Here is an 11,939-nt window from a genome sequence, read left to right as displayed (position 1 = left end):
ATATGAATTTTATTTGATATTGTAACAGCATCTGTGCCAATTTTACTTACAGTGTTGCACTGTGAGTCTGGTACATCTGGGTAGGTCTGAGTTTGTTACATGTGCGCTCTAATGTATGGTACATGTATATTGATTTCTGCCAGGGAGACGATAGAAGTGGCAAAGGAGGGACACATTTTTGTTGCGTGGGGGTACAAACCCAATTTAGAGATGAGAATGGAAGCCCCTGGTGTCCCACACAACAGCATGACATTATTTCCCATCTGAACAAATTCTAACTTTTGCCTGAAATGTCCTAACTGAATTTACTTTTGGACAGAAGTATTTAAGAGAAATGTAGACAAAATACTTTTTTTTAAGTACTGCTAGTGCAAAGCTTCTGAAGGATGCTTTTCTGTAGTCTTCAAGGCAGATACAAAATTCTTTGTGCCTGCTTTCGGCTATTGTTTTTTATCCAGGTTCAAGAGGGCTTTTTGTTTTGTTTTTCTGAATGTTTCAGACCAACCTTCAAACATGTTTCCTGTTGTGTTTTTCAGCTAGCTGGACATGGAAAAAAGGTTCAAAAGTACACCCTTTATTAATAATTACAAATGTATGCTGTACGGTGAATGTGTATTGTTTTCTGTCAAGGAAATCTTAGAAGCCTTGAAGTGGAGAGACCAAGCTGATAAACAAGGAGGAAGGCAGTTGCCAATAGGAGGTATATTTAAGGAATAAACGGCTTTGGGAGCTTGTTGACTTAAGGTCAAGATTTACAAAACCAGCACATTAATAATGGACCCAGGCAATGAGTATTGAATTGAATGTCTTTAGCTCCTGCTCCCAAGTTGGATATACCTGCTGGTGAATCTTGCTGCTGGGGTTCACAGCTCCCAACCACCTCTAGGAGTAAATAAGCCGTCTCCTCCTCACTGACCACTGCCAGCTGGGAAAAGGCCAGCCTTTACCCAGTATTCCTGTCAATAAAGTGTTCCCCCAGCAAGCCAACAAAGAGGAGACTTGGTGCCAGTCTTGCTTCTCAAAAGCCTTTACGTCTTCCCAGATAATAAGCCTGTTGCCTGTCTGTAAAGGATGTCACTCAGTGGTTCTGCAGTGTCTTGTTAGGGTTGAGGACTAGGAACCACACAAGATTCACCTGGAGATTGACAGTCCTTTGGGAAGGCGAGCAACGCCTGGTAGTGTTTACAGCTTACACACCTTTTGTTAGATCAGTTTATTTCCATTCGTGGGGCTGGAATAAAAGTATAAGAGCAAAAGCACTCATTTTCCTGGTATGAACTTGCTCTTTGTGGGGGGAGGTTGGTGGTACAGTCATGGCAGCAAATCTTCCTTAGCACAGACAGTTCTTCAGTGGAGGGGAAAAGGGCAGCTGAAGGTTCTCACTCCCTGCTTTCTTCAGAGGTATTGACAAAGCGTGCATCAGCTTTGTGAATGTGACTGATTCACATTTATGCCAGCTTACCTTTCCTGAGATAACAGTCAATGACCTGTGCAGGTTTTGAGTGGGCCTCAAAGCTTTAAACTGTGTTTGTATCTGATATGCACACGTACTGTATGTGTGTCTGCATATGTATATACGTGTGTGTGTATATATATTAAAAAAAATAGGTTTTTTGTTCAAGGTGACTTTGTTTAATACTGTCATGTGCTGGGGTGTCTCCAGAGCACCTACTTCAAGTCTTGAAGTAGAATAGGAATAGTTGACAGGATCCAGAAAGGCTGTACTCTGGATTTCTCCCTTCCTAGGTCCCTTTCTGGTCACTGGGTTGGTGTGACACACACATACAGGCCTCTGTGGATGCACCATGTTCTGGAGAGCTGGGTGCCCAGCTCTCACTCTGAGGTCTCTTGTGGGGCCAAGGGAAACGTGCTGAGGCTTGGTGGCACCGGCTGGAGTTGGGTCCCTGAGTTCCCAGAACAGTGTTCTCGTGAGGAGCGTGCTCTTTGTGTTTCCAGTGGAAAGCTGGCTCCAGCCTGTTTACATGACATGTGGCTAAAAACAGACAACCCAGGAAAACATCATCCTAAGGGCTAGGCTGTAGCTATTTTGTTTGGTCTCCTTTTGGCCCCATAAATCTCACATTCTTGACAATAGTCCCGCTCCAACAGGAAACTCACTGACTCAGAGGCTTCTCCGGGAGATGGGCAATAGCATAACCTTGGGAAGGGCTGGGGCATGGGCTGTTGACTTCCTAGGGATGGATACTAACTAGAAGGCTACTGTTAACAACTTAGGAACTGTCACCTCCTTCTCTAGCAGCCCTGTTATAGAGAATAACTGAGCAGCCAGGGGTTCACCTTCAGGAGACGATGCTGAGCTCAGAGCCTCAGTGGAAGTGCTGGTGTACGGGCAGTGTCTGGGCACAAGTACTTCACCTTAAATAATGTTGCTTCCTTTCAGAATAACTTTATTTAAACTACTCAGGATGGTGTGGATTTATTACATGAGAAATCTGATGTTACTTGGTAAATCAAGGTGCATAATGCTGGGGCTATGTCTTAATCTGAGTAACTGTTCGTCACTGAATTTTGGATTATGAACCATCTTGCAAAATTCTGTTCCCAGTTAGAGTGGTTTTCTTTAAGATACACTATGTCAGTAATTCCACTTTGCCATGTCACTGAGTCACCACTGTGCAACCACACCACGTTAACAGGATGCACAGAAGTTTCAGTTCACCTGATCTGACTATTTGCAAGACACAGTTGGATATATGTAGGTCACTATATAAAGTGACAGAGTCTCATAATACATGTGTGATTTTACACTCTGAATCGAACTGGCCATCTGGTGGAAGGGTTAGTAAGTGGTGCCTTCGGTGGCACGAGGCTATGGGCACTGAGATGGTCTGAATTATCTTTTCTCCCGTCTGTGTGAGCTAAGCGATGGCTTCTATGGGCAAGTCTTATTGAAACTTTTGTTCATGCTTTACTGATGTCAGGAGCAGTTGTCTGCAGAGGCAGGACCACTGGACTAGTATCAATTGTGCTTCCACAGTCACTGGGGTTTTTTGCCTCTTTGTTTTCATATTAATCACTGAATCTGCCTGCCACTGCAATAAAGGTTACCACATCAGCAGTCCTGGAGTAGCAGTGGTAATGTCAGTATGTCTCAACATGTCTCTGGGTGGCTTTCTCTTGGAGCTCTGCTACATCAGTATTGCTGAGGAGAGAATATAGTTATTAAAACCAAGGTGGGTTTTTTTTTGCCCAAGAATGTAATTGAAAATTGAGACCACAATGAACTATTAGTTCTCTTCCATTTAGGTTTTTTTATGATAAGAAGTACCAATTTTATGAAGTTTATTATGTAGCATCTTACACTTAGAAGACCCAGGAATTGTGTAACAGAACCAAGTGAATATCAGAAACAAAGATGTTTGATGAAATATCAGCTATTTAAGCAAAAGTGTTACTGTCAGAGGAAATGTGTTACCCACTGTGTAACAAAAGTGTTACTGTCAGGGGAGGTAGGTGAATTGCACATCCTCTGCAAAAAGTCTGAGTCAGCAGTGTCTGTGCTGAGACCTGACAGAAGAGTCTTTCCCGAAGTAGCCTAGCACTCCCAGGCTAAGCAATTTTAATAATACTACTACTTGTCCTTCCAAAAGATTCACAGTGTCTTACACAACATCAAACCTGTCATAAAAAAGCAAAAATACAACTGTCAAATGCTAAATGTCCTCTCCCGATATCCGTGTTGATATAATTTCCTCCACAGAAAATTAATCCCATCTGCCATTCCTAATGACCAGGCCCAGAAGACACTTGTCTCTGTACTTGGATGTTTCCATAACGAACAGCTGAATTACAGAAAAGCTTATTTTCAAGTTTTATAAAGAAGAATCAACTTCCATTACTGATGTTTTCATTGCTGGGCAGAGAGCCGACTAAAATAAGGCTCCACTGGAGCTTGAGCTGAAACATGTTTTAAGTCTGCTTTAATCTTTTCAAGCTTGAAAGTCTAGGCAAAAGCAGAGAAGAACTGAGATAAAACTCAATGAACTAGCTCACAAGTGAGCTGCAACAAAGTGAAAGGGATGATTGTGACCTGAAATTTGAGGATGTCTCCAGATGGACTGCCTGTTCAGTTTTAGGCACTATGTGACTTGTGGTCCATTCATACAGATGTTTAAGGGGGGAGAATTTCATCGCCAGGTAAAAGACCCAAGAGGACGATACACAGGCTCAGGTTTCCACATGCCTACTCTTGACAATGTTTCTAGCCCAGTGTACAGTCCTGAAGATGTTTCTGATAATGCAATATAATCCTAGCTGACTGAAAATGTATTAAATCTCAAGAAAATTCCCGCATACCAGCGTGCTGGTGATGGTACACGAGAGACGAACATCAAAGTACAGTATTGATTATTCACCTGTGGCCTCATTCAAAGTAAGAAGGAAGTGTCTGTGGCTTTTGAGGCAGACGTGATGCAGAGTTCCAGTCCTCCTCAGAAAATCCTGTCTTCAATATGGGTCAAGAAGTCATTGTCGAGAATATTCAACCGCTATGGTTTCTTGATGAATTAGGGAAACTCCATATAATTACACTTTTTCAGTGAGGCCAGTGATAGACGTTTAATGCTTGGGATGGCACTGGAGAGAAGATACAATTTCAAAATTTTTTAGAATTAGTTATACATAAAAAAACAGTGCAGAAGGTACTTTATAGAAGTTCAGAAGTCTTTGGTAGTTTTTAATTAAAGCAAGAGCATGGCAGGTATTTTTCTTATAAGAATTTTGCATTTTATTCAGTGCTACTAGCCTCAAACATTAAAAATAGTATTAAACCTACAAAAAGTCATAAAATAAAAATGGAAAATTGTTTTCCCCCCCTTCTTCTCCCCTCTTCTGCCCCAAGCTTGGAGGGGTCTTTTTTTTTGGGGGGGGGGGTGTTAGTTTTTTTTCCCCGAGACAACATTTTTTAATAAAGAAAAGCTTGGAGCTACCATGTATCATAAGATATCAGTAGTTCAGGCTCAAAGAGAAATTACTAAATTACCAGTTCCCATACCACTTGCTAGAATACTTGACAATGGTAACATAGGAAAGAATTACTGAGAAAGGCTGCTCTTTTAAGACATGTTCTTCAGTCATGGTTTTTCCACTTTATTCTTTTTCCCCAAAATAAGACCCACCAGTGGTGGTTTCATTCAGGGTACCACATTTTAAGTTAAATGCAGCTTTGCTTCCACTGACCTCTTCTGCCAGGTCTACAGTTCAGAGCAGCCTGTTTGGAGAGGGGTGTCTAGGTAAGCAATTTCTCCAAGGTTCACCTTCAGGGCTGGCTCAAGCCCTTATTTTTCAGAAGTTTGTTGCATTTCTTCCTCAAATAAGAAGAAAGAGGATTCTTCCTCAGCTGCAGCAGAAGAGCTTCCCATTCCTTCCTCCCTTTCTGGACTTCAGCTGAGGACTGGAATAAGATCCAGTGGTAGGACTGTGCAGATTTTTAGCCCCATCTTTCTATAGGACATAATGCCGGACATGTATCGGCCATCCAGGTGTGGTAAGCTAGTCAGAAGAGGTGCTAGCAGTGCCTAGTCACATCCTTGTTCAATGCAATCTCATAACAGGAATAGCAGATGCCGGGAATGGGAGGCATATCTCCACTCCCGAAGGAATCCTCTTGACATGTTACAGGGAATAATTGCAGCCACAACTGTGGCTGTACCATAACTCAGTGGTACATCAAGAACCAGCCATCATCTGGTGGAAGGTGGTTGGGAAGAGGCCAGGGGTGGACTGATGGGTGGGGGAACTATACAGTCTGCTAAAACTGGCATCCAGCAAGATTTTGAACATTCATTTTTTGGCTGGACCATACCATACTCACAGCAAGCTAGGGGAATGGAAGATACGTTGTTAAAACTCACAACTGCAAAAACAAGTTAAATTATTTGAAGATTTTAGGAATGTCATAAAAAGGCAATTTGTGAAATATGAATTAAGAAACCTGCAATGGGCATTTCAGCATTTCAGTGTCATACCAGCATCAGGGAGTTAAACTAAACAAGTGAAATCAAGATTTTTAAAGCATCAGAAGGAGGATATCATGGCACAGCCAAAAAGTAGTGTGACTGAGAGATGTGGCTAACATTGATGGGGGAAAGAGAGCCTTATAGAGTCTAATTTAACGTTCTCTAAGAAAATAGGTATGTCCCAGTGTATGGTTTCTAATACTAGAGAAGACAGAGAGAAGAGACGGACAGAGAGAACACCCACAGGCTTGGGGACAAATGGCTGGAAAGCTGCAGAGCAGAAAAGGACCTGGGGGTGCTGGTTGACAGCAGGCTGAGCCAGCAGTGTGCTCAGGTAGCCAAGAAGGCCAACGGCATCCTGGCTTGTATCAGCAATAGTGTGGCCAGCAGGAGCAGGGAAGCGATCGTGCCCTGTACTCGGCAATGGTGAAGTCCCACCTCAAATACTGTGTTCAGTTTTGGGCCCCTCGGTACAAGAGGGACATTGAGGTGCTGGCACGTGTCCAGAGAAGGGCAACGAAGCTGGTGAAGGGTCTGGAGAGCAGGTCTTATAATGAGCAGCTGAGGGAACTGGGGTTGTTTAGTCTGGACAAGAAGAGGCTGAGGGGAGACCTTATTGCTCTCTACAACTACCTGAAAGAAGGTTGTAGTAAGGTGGGTGTTGGTCTCTTCTTCCAAGTCACTAGGGATAGGACAAGAGGAAATGGCCCCAAGTTGCATCAGGGGAGGTTTAGATTGGATATTAGGAAAAGTTTCTTCACTGAAAGAGTGGTCAGGCATTGGAACAGGCTGCCCAGAGAGGTGGTGGAGTCACCATCCCTGGAGGTATTAAAAAAACTTGTAGATGTGGCACTTTGGGACATGGTTTAGGATGCCTGGTGGTGTTGGGTTGACGGTTGGACTTGATGATGCTAGAGGTCTTTTCCAACCTTAATGATTCTATGATTCTATAAAGAGATCCTGTAATGACTGCATAAAAGAGGGCAGAAGATTCATTAGATTCAACATCTAATTCCTGATCTTTCTGCCTGATGCCATTTAAACATCTGTCAGGATGTGCAGGAAGCTTGGGACCAGGTGGGCTCCTTGCAGCAGCTTGAACAGATGTGAGTGGCACAGCACCTGCTTACCCAGGTCACAAACCCTTCCCATGGGATTGGAGCTACAAGAAAAGATCAGGCAAGCTGGATCCTTGTCTGCCAAGAGTAAGTGACCAAAGGGATGGAGAAGCGGGATCCAGAAGGGTGGGAGGAGAGTGGTCTGGACCAGGACTGGGGCTGCATTCTCCCCTCAGGGAGGGTCCCTTATGAGAGTTTTATTCTAGGGTTGAGAATTATGCTGGATGAGCCAGTGGAGAAGTGCGAGAAACCTCAGTTAGAAGCAGACTTTGTTTAATACCTGGAGAGGAGTTTGTGGGATTGGACTTCAGGGGAGGCCAATCCTTCGAAACAGCCTCTCTGTCTGGATTTTTCCCAGTTTCGTCTTTAATGTCTGTTCTTTTGACTAAGTATAACTCAGCCTCCCATCTTCTCACTGACCTGTTCTCCCATTGGACCTGCTAGACTGGCAAATGAAAAATTTATGGAAAAGAGTTTGCAAACATCTTCTTGAATAGCTTTGTGGTACCTTTGGGGTGTGAACTAGGTTGTCAACATCTTGGGTCCAGACTTGATTTCTGCTGCCCACTGCAGTCAGGATGCTGTTGGAGTCTGGGCATGGGAATGGGTAGCATACCCTGAGAGAGGCACGGAAAGGGATGTGGTGATCATGGCTCCAGGGTGAGGGGGTGCAACTTCAAGAGTACTGAGCTGCGCATAGCTGATCTGGCAGGTATCTGGGGATATGTGAGGCAAAGTTGAGGTATGGAGAGATGAATTTGTGCTGCAGATGCATCAGGGGAGGCTAAAGCATAAAGCTCGTGCCAGCCAGCCTTTAACTGTTTCCTTTCACATAAAAGCAAAAGACCTGGGCATTACAGCCCGCAGGGTAAGGCTGATTATGGCTCTTGCCCCGAGAACCTCAGCCATGAGGGATGAAGCCCAGCCCTGGAGATGCCTCTGCTTACTCTCAGAGGCAAAGCTGGAGCTTTGGTTTTCCAGGTGGGTATTAGACAACCAGGAGTTTGCACGTGTACAAGTTCTGTGTCCTCATCCATTTCCATCTCAGCTGGGTTGCAAATTACTCTCTAAAGAGATAACAGTTTCCCTTTAGCACCCTGCATAATATTTCAGACTGAAGGTGCAGCACTGCCTTTATGTTAGCAGAACAGGATCAGGAACATGGAAACCACCCAGATAAGTAATTGCATGCCCATAGCTCTGGTCATTACCTCCAGTTACAGCCTGGAATATGGATTTTTTTTTTTTTTTAAATGGAAATTTGGAGATCAGCGATGTGATAAATGCAGTGTTGGTCCTACCCACTTTCTGGTCTCTCAGAGAGGATTGCACAGTGATGAGCAGGTGCCTGGTGACTCCAATGGGACACTGTGTGGGAAAGAGTATTTGCAGGGTAGGAACTTTAGGTGGTCAGTGGTCTGGGTCTGGTGCAGTCTCTGACCACTTGTGTATACCAAACAGCACCAGCAGACCACCAGTCTTTTACCAGGATTCCTGCCCTGGTAAAAGCCCCTGCTTTGCCCTGTATGAAAATTCAGTTTATTTTATAAGAAACTAAAGATTACAATGGCCTTAATGTTGTATTTGTGGGTTTTGTAGTGGTTAGGTAGTTCTCAGAAAAGGATACTGGAAAGTAAGAGACCTGCTGATGTCATTTTTAATTCACCACCAATACCCCAAAAAAAAAAAAAACGCTGAGAGAGATGTCGGTGGCCCTATATAAGGTGCACCTCACCTCCTGCAGAGCACATCAAGAACCACAGCAAAGGTAAGGCTTGCAGCCTTTGTGCATTTCTCACTTTGCCTTTCCCACTCTCCCTGATGCTAACAGTACTCTCTCTCGCCAGTGCTGAGTGCTGTAGCTGCAACCCGCTGGGACAGACAACTTTGGATTGTGAGCCATGGCCTCCTTGCAGACCTTGACCAAGAGCTTCTCAGGATGGGTCATCATCTGCTGCTGTTGCTGTGTCCCTCTTCTTCTCACCAGCCCTCTGCCTCTGAAAGGGGCAGGGTTGTCTTCTACTGCCCATCATGCCTGCAGGCTCGGTGCTACAAAGTTCCAGCAGCTCCACATCAGGAATCATACCTATACCTTGGCTAAAATGGTACAGTAACCTGCTTATCCTTCATGGTGGGATCTGAGGACCTCCTCCTCTGCCAGTGCCCTGGCTTCTTGCCTTCAGCATTCCTCTCTCTTCCTCCTGCCTTTCTCCAGAAAAAAATGTGCACTTGCAGTAAGGCAGAGCTTAGGCATGTGGGGTGGGTCTGTTGCTCTGTGGTTGTGTAGCTAGGGGAAGCTGCTGCCTCTTCTCCTCCTGCTCCCCAAAGGAAAGGCAGCCCCTGGCACAGCACAGCTCCTTTTCTTGAGCGTCTGCTGCTAGACTGAGTCAATTGTGAAAAGTGAGCTTAAATGTCTCTGTTTGCCCTGTCCATTTGGAGCTGGCCCTGCCCATGACTCTAGCCATGGCCAGGCAGCTCCTCAGGCATCTTATGGTGCTCTGCTCAGGCAGGTTTCTTGGCTGCTCTTACCATGGGTGGGTCCCTGTGGTGTATGCCATTGAGTGCTGCAGCACCTCCCAGCAGCACTGTGGGCCACCGTGAGATCGGCCACCTGCGGCATCTGGTTTAGTTATCATAACCACTGCGGCATCTGATGTTTAAGAAGGGGGCAGGAATTCAGACTTCTTATTTATTTTCCAGTGATACTGACCCAATTCTCACCCAATTAAGGGGAGAAACAGACACAATGTCCAAGCTTATCTGCTTGTAACAGGCTGTCTTTGGTGTGCATTCCCTCCTTTCATCTGCACTACTATTGATGAAAAGCTGTGCGTTTATTATTAATTTTTAGGTAAGGTTTCCATCCCCACCTCACATTTCCTTTTTTCCCTCTCAGGCCAGGGTCTCAGACCACGACACAGACAACAGGCTCATTGGGCAGCAGCTCTATGTTAACATCAAAGTAAGTCTTACACCCGGAAGTTGCTCTTTGCATCCTTCTGCAGCACTTGTTGATCTCTTGCCATGATGTAACGTGACGTCTTACTTGCATACATAGGAAAACAACCGCTGCTACATGATGAAAAATATTGTGGAGATTGTGGTGAAAGATGTCCTCACCAAGGTGAAGCACCAGTATCCATACATTGAGGAGGTGGCACATTTCTTGGCAACTCTGACCTCAGAGCTGAACAGATGTGTGAGTAGCGTTGGGTTTCCTTATCTTCTCGTGACTTTTGTTGCTGCTCCTGAATCTCAGAATGCTGCAAACAGCAGCAAAAGACAGTGAGATGAAAGGAAATCTCAGATCAAAAATATCAAACTTGAGGGTGATAGAAAGTGTGAAAAAGAAAAGCACATTGTTGCATTCAGCTGCCAATGTCTAGACTTTTTTTCCCCCCACAGAAATTCTCAGGACACAGAGAGCACATTGAAAAGAACCTGGAAGAAATGAAGAGCAAAATGAAACAGGTACACTTTTTCCCAGCATTTAAAAAGGGCAGTTCCAAACTGCAGTCATTGAGTTTGATTAAGGCTGACCTAATTATGAAACAAACTCTGGCGATTATTTAGAAGGTGAAGCCTACAGGGGCATTAAAGAGGGGATTAGCGATGTTTCCACTTCCAGCATTCCTTCATTTGTGCTGTTAAGTCTCTGCATGTGCTATGGCATTTTAAAATTGTTCTTCAGAAATCAGTTTGTAGGTAACTGAATATGCTAGACTGGATTTGAATGAACTAGTTTATATCTTATGTATAATGACCCTCACAGAACTGCTTGAGAGAATAAGGAGAGTATATTCTCAATTCAGTTTCTGTGACAAGCCTAATTTAAATTTTCTGAGAAATAAAGAGGTGCTAAAACTTATATTCTGCTCTTTTCTAGTTGGGAGAGAATGGAAAGACTAAAGCCATTGGAGAACTGGATTTACTGTTTGACTACCTAGAAAATGCCTGTACTGATGCCCCAAAGAGGGGAGGGAACAAGAAGAAAAACTGAAAGAATTTCAGATCAAGCTTGAGGAGACGTCTTTAAAAAACTTTTTCTAGAAGTTGAATTGATTAACTATTGTGGACCACCCTCCCCACCCCTGATGCAGTATATTTTTTACCTGTGCCAAAAATAGCAAACTAGGTAGGCACAGACAGGAAGCATATTGCTGCCTCCTTTGAAAATGAAAACTCCAGGACAGTGTTTGCAGCTCCATTTCAACACAGGGAATTAATTATTTTCAAAGGCAAATTCCTGTCCTCCTTATCTCTATTGGAATAAAGCAACTGCTTCCGTATTTTATAGGCTGAGATTTGACAACTGTGAATCAGCTTTTGTCAAGGTAGGCAGTGATACATAGCCGGGATGTTTTGAGCCTTTTACCTGGAAATCGCTCTTGCATATATCGCCCCCTTCTGACTTTTACCTGAAAAGATGGTATTTCAGACTAATTCAGAAATTATTTTTGTCATTCATATTTAATGGTAACTTATTTTAAAGTAATAACAGTATAGTACTTTTATTTATATAGATTAATTGAAAAATATCCAAGGAAATGTATTTATGTAGCTGTACTAGAGGCTTTTAAGTGAACTATGAAATCAAAACTGCTGTACAATATTTATATGCAAATGGATTGTTTTATAAATGCTTACTCTTTAATTTATTAAAATATATTTTTTGGTCCTCAAATATTGCCATTTACAGTGATTTTCTCTTTTACTCAAATGCAATTAAGATGACACATACAGTGCCTGTGAGGCTGCTGGGCCAGTGGCTGTATTCTTGTATCCAGAAAGGATGCAACCTTGGTCTGGGACATGCTTCTTTTTCATGAGGCTGAAATTTCAA

General features: G+C 43.6%; 1 protein-coding gene across 1 annotated transcript; it reads left to right on the top strand.

Annotated features, from left to right (window-relative positions):
* The first annotated feature begins 8,997 nt into the window (after positions 1–8,997).
* IL22 (interleukin 22) lies at positions 8,998–11,096 on the top strand. Its single transcript, XM_009507709.2, has 5 exons — positions 8,998–9,201; positions 9,993–10,058; positions 10,155–10,295; positions 10,502–10,567; positions 10,983–11,096. Exons 1-5 carry the CDS (start codon positions 8,998–9,000, stop codon positions 11,094–11,096), a joined length of 591 nt encoding a protein of 196 aa, XP_009506004.2.
* Positions 11,097–11,939: the final 843 nt, after the last annotated feature.

This window comes from Phalacrocorax carbo, chromosome 1 (genome assembly GCF_963921805.1).
Source record: "Phalacrocorax carbo chromosome 1, bPhaCar2.1, whole genome shotgun sequence".
In the NCBI taxonomy this organism is placed as follows: domain Eukaryota; kingdom Metazoa; phylum Chordata; class Aves; order Suliformes; family Phalacrocoracidae; genus Phalacrocorax; species Phalacrocorax carbo.
The sequence above is the reverse complement of the archived record's forward strand: the minus strand, read 5'-3'. Positions and strand labels throughout refer to the sequence as shown.